Here is a 10414-nt window from a genome sequence, read left to right on the forward strand (position 1 = left end):
GGGTAGATGGCCAGCGATGGCAGTATCCGTGCGGTCTGCTTGGCAAGTGTTTGAACGGCCAGCTCAGTACCCTTGCGGCGCTGCCCTGCAGGGAAAGCGCCTTGGCCAGCCCAACCCTCAGGAGCGCGATAGGAAGAACCACACTGCAGGAAAGAACGACGCTGCTGCAGGGGTGGCAGCGGGAACCAAGGCCAGGGACGGGGGATGGGCGCATTGGAAGACAACAGGACGACCGGCATCCAGAACGCGCCAAGCCTGCGCCGGACCGCCTCAGCCTCCAACCTGAGCCTGCAGCTATCCTCCCAGATCCCGACCGCAGCTCCAGGAGTGACAACCACGTGGATCGCATCGCGCGCTGTCCGGGAGTGGAATGTTGGCTGGGGGCGGGGTTGGAAGGGCGCCCAGGAGGCGAAGCAGGACCCGCGCCCGCGCGCCCGGATGCCGGCTGCCCGGCGCCGCCGGCGGGAACGAGTACGCTGTCGACGTCACGCCCCGTTTGGCCAATGAGCGGAGGCCCGAGGGAGGCGCCGTCCGCCCCCGCCCCCGCCGCCGCCACACCGGCCCTGCGGGAGCGTCTAAGGAGGCGCGGGCCGCTGCGGGCTTTGGATCCGCACCGCGCCGGCCCGACCCCCTGGACGAGGCCCAGGCAGCCGCTCGCCCGGACCCCGCCGCCCGATGTCCTCAAGATGGAGGCAGTGGGGGCGGCGGCGTGAAGAAAGCGGCGCTGGAGCAGCGGCCCGGGCGGAGGTGGTGGCGGGATGGGGCTGCTGCTCATGATTCTGGTGTCGGCCGTGCTGGGCTCCTTCCTCACGCTCCTCGCCCAGTTCCTGCTGCTGTACCGCAAACAGCCCGAGCCACCGCCGCATGAAGCCGCCCGCGCGGGCGACGGCTTCCGCTACCTCAAGCCGGTGCCAGGCCTGCCCCTGCGGGAGTACCTTTATGGCCGCGGCCGGGAGGAAGAGCCCTCCGGCGGGGCCCCCGACAGCGCCGCGACCCCGGCTCCAACCCCCGAGACCCCCGCCCCGCCGACGCGGGAGACCTGCTACTTCCTCAACGCCACCATCCTGTTCCTGTTCCGGGAGTTGCGGGACACCGCGCTGACCCGCCGCTGGGTCACTAAAAAGATCAAGGTGGAGTTCGAGGAGCTGCTGCAGACCAAGACTGCCGGCCGCCTGCTAGAGGGGCTGAGCCTGCGGGAGGTGTTCCTGGGCGACACGGTGCCCTTCATCAAGACCATCCGGCTTGTACGGCCGGTCGTGCCCTCGACCACCGGAGAGGCGGACCCTGAGGGGGAGGCGCTACCTGCCGCCTGCCCCGATGAGCTGGCCTTCGAGGCAGAGGTGGAGTACAACGGGGGCTTCCACCTGGCCATCGACGTGGACCTGGTCTTCGGCAAGTCCGCCTACCTGTTCGTCAAGCTGTCCCGAGTGGTGGGGAGGCTGCGTTTGGTTTTTACTCGCGTGCCCTTCACCCACTGGTTCTTCTCCTTTGTGGAGGACCCGCTGATCGACTTTGAGGTGCGCTCCCAGTTTGAAGGGCGGCCCATGCCCCAGCTCACTTCCATCATTGTCAACCAGCTCAAGAAAATCATCAAGCGCAAGCACACCCTCCCAAATTACAAGATCAGGTGAGGAGGAGGCTGCGGGGGATGGCAGAGGCTTGGGGACCCTAGCTGCAGGGAATCCAGGCCTGGGCGGGATGCTGCTGTCTGGTTGAGTGGGAAGGGCAAAGGCTTGTTTATATCCCAGTCCTTGTTACTGCTGAAGTCTTCTCCCCACCCTGGATAGGGCCCTAGGTAGAGGCAAATAGTGGACATTTTCTTTGCTTCCGAACGGCTCATGGGCCCTCGAAGTGCTGTCTCCTTGTAAGCAGCATGTTGAAAATGGAAGGGAAGCCTACCCTAACCCCCAGGAGTCGCTTCTGGGACTGTTGAGAAACTGTCTATGTGGTTGTTGCATTGAGAGCAGCCGTGTCACTCACTGGCTTTGTATCATCACCTCGGCCACGTTGAGAAATTGTTCCTGGACACTGTACAGACAGTTATGGGTGTGCTCCTAGCCCAGGTCTGTTCTATTTCGCCATTGGAAGCCTCTTTTACTTTGAGGCTTTTGCCAAAGTAAAAAAGCTTTGGCTTTCAGGGCAGATGTCAAAGGAGTATGTTCCACACTCAGCGAATTAGAAGGGAGTTGGGAGCCTGAACTTTGGGTGTTTCTCTGTACTTTTTGTATTAACTTCATCTGCCCTTTTGGGGAGGTTCTGTAGCACAAATCCAGACTGCCCATCAGGCATTTAGTCTCTATGGCTGTAAGTGCCTCACAAGGTCCTGAAGTCACTCTGCAGATGGTAGATAATATTTTAATGATAGGTGGTGATTTTAACTTTTAAAAGCCCCTTTGGACCTGATGGGTTAAATTTATTTAGTATACGTGTTTGAGTAATGTGTGAGTTTTCTTTTAACACTATAGAAGAAGTGGAAGTAGAAAGTCAGTTTGGTAGGGCTAGGATTCATCCACTTCGGTCTAGAAAAGCTTGCTATTGTGAAGTGGAAAGGGCTGTTTCTTTTTTTAAAGTTGCATTTTTAATTTCTTTCTGCCCTTCTTTAACTTGTTTTTACTTAAATGTTTGAACCTTTTGGGTTTTGCCCTTTATCTTAAAATTATTTCGATCGTGTATTAGCTTTACCTACTGCTTTTTAGAGAAAGTCACCTGTTTCTGGATCACTAATTTTCTACCATAGTTTCAAACATCAGTGAGCCAGATAATCCACAAATAGTTTACATTTGGAATGGAGCCTTGACTTGCGTATGTGGAAGGTGTACCTCACTAATTATGTCCTGTTTAGCCTAAGAGCACAGAATGGCAGCTTTAAACTATTGATACTTTATTATGGAAATATTTCCATAGTTTTGCAGAGGATGATGAACTGGTTGTTCACTGTTTGATTTCTGGCTCTATGAAGTGGAACATATTTTATGAAACCCACGTTTACTCTCTGGAATATAAGTGACTAAATTATAAATGGATTGTAGTGGTTAAGCAGTGAGATGTTTATAGTAGCGTGTTGCTGAGAAAGTCATGAGAAAAAGTTGTTACAGATTCTTATATTCTATCACAACTTTAATTCTCATGTTTTCTGGGTAGCTTTCAGATGATAAAATTTGACTGGGTTAGTATTTTGAAATTTGCAGAATAACTGGTAGCAGGGTTGTGTATCATTGTGAGACTTTTTAAAAATACAGACTTGAAATTTAGGTAAATCAGAAAGATGTGAGTAAGAGTTATAAAGGCATTAGGAAGTTTATTGCTTTGAAGGAACTTTTATCTGTATTATTGAATGGCATTGCCATTAAAAGTATGGCAAAGTTGCTTTTCATTTATTATATCCAAAAGGATTTTTAACAAACAGCATGCGTTTGGTTATATTTCAACTTATAAACCTTAAACATGAAATGATCACCTCCAGTAATGTACTCATCTGTGCTCTTTATATTAGAGGGCCTCTCAGTATTCAGTTAGTAAGTACTGCACAGAAGTCACGCAATCTACAAATATTTATTGTACACCTGCTATATGCTTATCCTTATTCTAGGTGCTGGGGTTTTAATACTGAACAGAAATAGCCTCAGTTCTCATGGACCTTAGAGTCTAGTGACGATTTAATTAGTTACATTAGTAAGATTTACACTGGAGTGGGATTGATGAGGTTGAAGTAACAAGGAAGCTGATTTTAGCTTAGTAAAAGAAAGTAGTAGAAGTATGAAGAAGAAAAGGTCTGCCTCAGGAAGTGTTGACTTGTCTGTGTAGCTGCTGTGTCAAAAGTGTTTTAAACTAGTGGCGAAATGGGACTGATTCAAGTTTCAGATAAAAGAAGGAATTACAGTGCATCCAAGATGTATCCCACTTCTCACAACAGGAATTAAAGTAGCTAGTGTTTATCCTTTTTTTTTTTTTTGTATCAATGAGAGAATGAAACTCAGTATATAAACAAGTTGATTAAAGTCACACAGCTGTCAACTGGTGGAACCCAGCATTGATAAAACTTTCTTGCTTGTTTAACTACACTGCATTATTCTTAAAGGATTTTTTTTTAAGTATGCTATTAACATATATGTGGGCTATCTTTTCCAATTAAAACTCTGAGAAGATTTTGACTAATAAAGCTTATTTTTTAAGTTGAAAATTTTGATTTTAAAGTAAAATCATAAGGTTAAATCTGAGATATGTCCCACATAACCTTTCTTTTTTAGTCCAGCAGATTGTGTTTCCAAATAAAAGGTGTTGCTAGTTTATCCTTGTTAGCCATCTAATCTTCTTAGTGGAAGTAAAGCAGTAAAGAAAATTGCATTGAGTCTTAGGATCCTGTGGCACTTTTAATCATGACATAACAGAAATACTTTGCCAAATAGCAGTTTTATTACTTCTTTCCCCCTTCATCTGTTTTTTCTCTTTCATGTTGCTAAAGTGAGGTGGTCTATCTGGATTGCTAGGTGCTAATGCTTTACCCAAAGACTAAGAAGCTCTGTGGCTGCTTCTGAAGGACCAAGCTGCTTGACACTTCATCTTACCCAAGTAACATAGTTTGTAAAATTATAGTGTTTTTAAAGAATAAATTGTAATACATAGAAAATGTTTTTACAGATTTATTTGAGTTAGGAATTTAATTCATCCACCTCAATGTTGTTTTGATTTCTTTCTTAAAATGTGTATCTTAAAATGTAATAGTACATTTCAGTAATAATATATTTAAAAAATTAACTCCAAAATTTATCTTTAGGGGAGCAAGACTACCACTTATGTTCTTTCTTTACTACATGGAGAATTTGTCTTCAACATGAAATCTTAAATACATAGTAACATTCAGGTTACTCAGGTGGAGAGGAATATTTAGGGTTTAGGTGTCAAATATTTGAGATTCTTACTAATGCTTCTGTTCCTAGAGTATAATTGCAGTGTAACTAGCACTGGTGGTATACTGGAAGAGCAAATTCAGTTGCAGGTACTTTTTATTTGATCTACACTGTTTTTGTTTTTATTTTTTCGTTGCCAACATTAAATGGATGGTTTTGTGTAATTTGGATTCCTGGCTTTCATTAGGAAAAATGGGAAAATTTGTAGCACCACTTCTGCATTTCTCATAGCAACAGCAGGAGGGAGAAAGGGACTGTAGTGGCAGCTTTGCAGTCAAAACTTGGTGTGGGAGCTCCTACAGGTAGTTTAGTCCCCACTTACTTGCTACCCTTAAGTGATGATACTTGCCTAGCCTGGATTCATGTGGCTTTTGAGGCCTTTGTGGGAGGAGGAAATAGGGACCATTACTGCTGCTAATTAGTGAAAATGGAAAGACTTAATAGCTCGGATGGGCATTTTTACCTCTCATTGAGCAATTTTCCTTTTTAAAAGATGTTAACAATATAATATTAAATTTTTAAAAGCCGTTCTTCCAGAAAAACAAAAAATTCGTTTGAAATATTTCTATTTCTCTGCCACATGGTGATTGTAGATAGTGGTTGTGAGTTTGGTGAGTATTTTGCTTTAGTGGGAGTGGTTATTAATAATTAACTATGTAACCATTTACTTCTCTGATCTACAGAAGAGGGGTCATCTACTTAATGACACTACGTTTGAATTTATTGAATGAGTATGGAACACAAATTTGGGGAAAATTAAGTTTATAAGTTCATGGAATGTCTTCCAAGCATGATTGTTTTTGTTATAACCAGTAGTTTTTTTTTTCTTTTATTCCTGAAAAACATTTTGAAGTGTATTTGTAGAAAACTTTTAAATATCTTCAGTGACTAGAGAGCAGCAGGACCACTTGCCCTGCTAAAGGTGAGGGACAGAGCTATATTTATTAATAGTTAAACAGAGATGCTAGTGTCTCTATATTTATTTATATACCATTAATTTTAGAGAACTAAATTAGACTTGGTCTGAAAAGCCTCATACTCTGTGTGGTTTGTAATTGAGTTATTTATTTCTTGGTCTTATGAAGAGGAAAACATTTATTCTCAATGTTAATTATAGCTTTTTTATTTTACTAATTAATTAGCTGAGATAAAGTTTTGGTTTTTTTTTTGAGACAGAGTCTCATTGCATTGCCCTCGGTATAGGTCGCAGCTTACAGCAACCTCAAACTCTTGGACTTAAGTGATTCTCCTGCCTCAGCCTCCCAAGTAGCTGGGACTATAGGCACCCTCCATAATGCCTGGCTATTTTTTTGGTTGCAGTTGTCGTTTAGCAGGCCCAGGCTGGGCTCGAATCTGCCAGCCTCAGTGTATGTGGCTGGTGCCGAACCCACTGAGCTATGGGTGCCACCCATAAAGATGATTTTGAGTAATCCCTATCTTCTCAAAAACTTTCAAAGTAGATGCACTGAAAACTGATACATTCATTCAGAAAGTTAAATATAATACATTTATTTACTTTTTCATACTTACAGACTTTTAAAAAGTATCTTTATTTAGATTGGAAAATACTTAAAAATAACTACTGAAATTCCTTAGTATTGCAGTAATCATAGTTTTATTTACCAATGTTAGTAGGAAATGTAACTAACCTTTGATACTTGGAAAGAGTAAGACAATGACATTGTGTATTACTCCAGCTGTTCTGGAGTAATGATGTAATCTAATAGCTAATTTTTAATCTGTTGTGCTTTTTCTTGTACTGTTGCCAGATGAAATCAGTTTTTATATCTCCACATAAATGGAATTACAAGATCATTGTCTTAGAGATGAATAATTAAGTCATTTTTAAAATAGTCATTTATTTTAGTAAGTGCTTTTTGCAGTCTGCCATACCTGAGTGCTGTGGTAGGTATGGTAATGGTGATAAAAATGGCTGTAAGGTAGCCAATACTCTCACAGGGTTAGTCTTTCTGGGGCAGTGGTTCTCAGCCTTCCTAATGCTGCGGCCCTTTAATACAGTTCCTGTGGGTTGCGACCCACAGGGCTGTTCTAGGGAAACAAAGAACAAGTAAAGCTCATTATAATGACATTTGGATATATATTAAGCCCTTCAAGCTTGTGAGAAACAGAAAGAGGAGAGATCAGTATCTCCACTAACACCTGATTTCTTTGGTGTTGTGTATAATCCATTGTGACCTTAGGTTCTTTAGTACACCTGAGTATAGTGATTTTACTTTCAGGTTGGATTTCCTTAAGCTGCTTTAGATTATTATGATTTAGGCTTTTTAAACACTTTAGATGGAAATAATGCATTGACAAATCTTTGCTGTAGAAATTTGATTTATATATTGAGGAAAGAAGAGTAACTATGGGGAAGCTGTTAGATTGTGATTAGCAATGTACAGAGCTGTTGACTGTCCCAGAAAGCCACAGCTTGTTCCTGGAAGTAGCCCAATCAGATCATTATAAAGTAAATTGTATTGGAGGAGCATGCCTGATCAAACACTTCATATTGACTTACAGGTATTACTTACAATATATCATGTGAGCAGGGGTGGGGGTAATAAAATAAGTTTGCTAAATATATGCTAGGCACCGTGTGGGTAGTTCCATGCTTTGTTATCTCAGTTGTTAAAACTCCTACGTGGGAGACGATGGTATCTCATTTTTACATATGTGGAAACTCAAGACTTAGAAGAGATTAGTAACCTTCTCAAAGTTCTATATAAAAGAAGTCTTTACTCCCAAAGCCAGTGCTGTGTTAATTTCTGCAGAGAGAAATTGATTATTACTTTAAGTCAGGGATCTGCAGACTAGCTGTTGTTAGGCCCATAAGTTAAGAATGGTTTGTACATTTATATTTACAATTGTTAAAAGAAGTAATAGCAGTAATAGTAGTAGTGACAGACCGTATTTGTACCCACAAATTCTAAAATAATTGCTTTCTGGCCTTTTACAGAAAAGATATTCAGACCCTTGCCATACAACAGTGTTTTTCAACCTTTTTTTTATCTCATGGCACACTTAAATTATGTTGATCAAAATAAAGATTAAAATATATATATACACACTTAACTGCTTTGAACTTCTTTTGAATATAATTTAATTAATGTAATTAATGATCTTTAAAAAATTTTGTAGCACACCTTTCAGAGCACTTATTGCTACAGCCCACCACTTCAAAATTACTGCCCTATACTGTTCCTTAAAAAACAACAACAACAAAACCTTAACCAGGTGCAGCGGCTCGTGCCTGTGCCTGTAATCCCAGTACTTTGGGAGGCTGAGGTGGGAGGATCAGTCTAGGCCAGGAGTTTGAAATCAGCCTGACCAATGTAGTGAGACTCTTATCTCTAAAAAAAAAAAAAAAAAAAAAGACAACTAGCCAGTAATTGTGGCGTATGCCTGTAGTCCCAGCTACTCTGATGTCTGAGGTAGAAGAATAGCTCGAATCCAGTAGTTGAGGTTGCAGTGAGCTATGATTGTGCCTCTGGACTCCAGCCTGGGCAACAAAGTGAGAGCCTGTCTCAAACAACAAAAAACCCTAAAAATAACCCCCCAAACTATGCTTAACTGCCTATTACATGGTGTATATGCATACACATTGAAAGTACTTTCATGAACCTTTTATTGAGAGTCCTACTTTTTTTGGAACGCTGTGGAAAATTTTTGCAGAAAAATGCATAAACAAATTTTCGTTTAATGTCATGAATTCATAGTTTCTCTTGGAGCCTGTGTAGAGTCCTTAGACTCCAGGTTGAAAGGTAAACACAGACAGAAGTATACAACTTTGTTGCCATAAATATAACTAAAACTAGCATGCTAAAATACATAGTAAACACTTCATAATTTTGCTTACCTTCTTAGAATGTATACAGGATTTGTATGGGTCAGGCATCTCTTATAAAAGCCGTTAAACCTCTCTAAGAACACATAACATGTCTCTCTGTTTTTATTTCCTTCTTGGTAAGATTCTCTATAGCAGGCTGAAGTACTCTGGAGCAGTAGTTTAATAAGTATGATATTTCAGGTTAGAGTTTGTACTACTATATTCGTTGTTTAAAGGTTAAATTCTGACCCAGCATCATATTCTCCATTTTCTCAGAACAGTGTCACCAGGCAACAAATGTTGTTATATCATCTTGTTCCTACCTTACAGTTATAGGACTTCCTTACACTATTTTGGCAAGGCCTTAGAGCATATCACACTTCTTTGGAAACTCATAACGCCAAATACCTGGTTATTAGCAGATGTTTTACAGAGTAGTTTCAAAATCTGTCTTGCCAAATTGCTAAGATTGGCATAAAACTGTATACTTCCTGGATATGTGTTCCAGAAAAGTGAGGTACACATGTTAATTACTTACCGTCAATTGAGTAGAATTGCAAGTGGTAAGTAGAGACTGCCAACTATGGGATTATTTAATTGTTTTGGATTGAGGCTGTTTAGTAAATAGAACTTTGGAGTAAAGTGGACCTGACTTCAAGTACTAGCTGGCACTACACCAATCAACAGACCTTGGACAAAAGGCCTTATTCTTCCTTAAAGTCTCACTTACGGAAATGGAGATAATATCTAAATGGCTATAATAAATGTCACATATCTGATGGTTGCTGAATAAATGTATCTTTCCTTTTATATATTCAACTAATTGAATACATACTTGTTGATTAATCTACATTTATCAGACATTTTATCTATTACAGAGATATGTCAGAAGTTTTTCTTGATATATGTCAGAAATTTGCTAGCTGACACAGTAATTTTCTTTTTAAAGGAGTGTTAAGCTCAGTTTAAAAATTCAAGGACTTAGAAAATAAGTAATATCAAATTGAAAATCTTCTGTAGTATCTCAAAGAAGACTACTGGTTTTTTTTTGTTTGTTTGTTTTTTGAAAAAGAGTCTCACTATGTCACCTTTGGTAGAGTACCACAGTGTCATAGCTTATAGCAACCTCAAACTCTTGGGCTTAAGCAGTTCTCTTGCCTCAGCCTCTCAAGTAGCTGGGACTACAGGTGCCCACCAAAATGCCTGGCTATTTTTTTTGTTGTTGCAGTTGTTGTTTTGCAGGCCTAGCCCGGGTTCTAACCCGCCATCTTCCATGTAAGTGGTTGGCACCCTAACCATTGAGCTATGGGCACGGAGCCAAAGAAAACTACCCTTAAAATTGGGAACTGTTCTTCCATATTTCTTTGTAATGTGCATTTGTTGTGTGTACATGTACATATAGAAGGTGCCAAAATCCTAGGTGTACAGTGAAGAATTATCACAAAATGAACCTCAGATATGTAACAGAAGTCCTATGATTTTGAATTCAGTCTCTCTAAAGAACACATATATAGTTTCTGGATTTCTTAAAACAATGTGAGGGGCTCAGCGCCTGTGGCTCAAGTGGCTAAGGCACCAGCCACATACACCTAAGGTAGTGGGTTCGAATCCAGCCCAGGCCCGCCAAACAACAATGATGGCTGCAACCAAAAATAGCCGGGCGTTGTGGCGGGCGCCT

The 10414-nt window shown here is 41.5% G+C and overlaps 1 protein-coding gene across 1 annotated transcript in view; it reads left to right on the forward strand.

The window, feature by feature from the left end:
• The first annotated feature begins 506 nt into the window (after positions 1-506).
• PDZD8 (PDZ domain containing 8) overlaps positions 507-10414 on the forward strand; it is a 101027-nt gene continuing 91119 nt past the window's right edge. Inside the window, exon 1 of the mRNA XM_003787127.3 lies at positions 507-1627. Coding sequence (XP_003787175.1) covers positions 759-1627 — 869 coding nt within the window. The 5' untranslated portion in view covers positions 507-758. The remainder of the gene's footprint in view (positions 1628-10414) is intronic.

The sequence above is a fragment of the Otolemur garnettii genome, unplaced genomic scaffold (genome assembly GCF_000181295.1).
Source record: "Otolemur garnettii isolate 467f Iridium unplaced genomic scaffold, OtoGar3 scaffold00021, whole genome shotgun sequence".
In the NCBI taxonomy this organism is placed as follows: domain Eukaryota; kingdom Metazoa; phylum Chordata; class Mammalia; order Primates; family Galagidae; genus Otolemur; species Otolemur garnettii.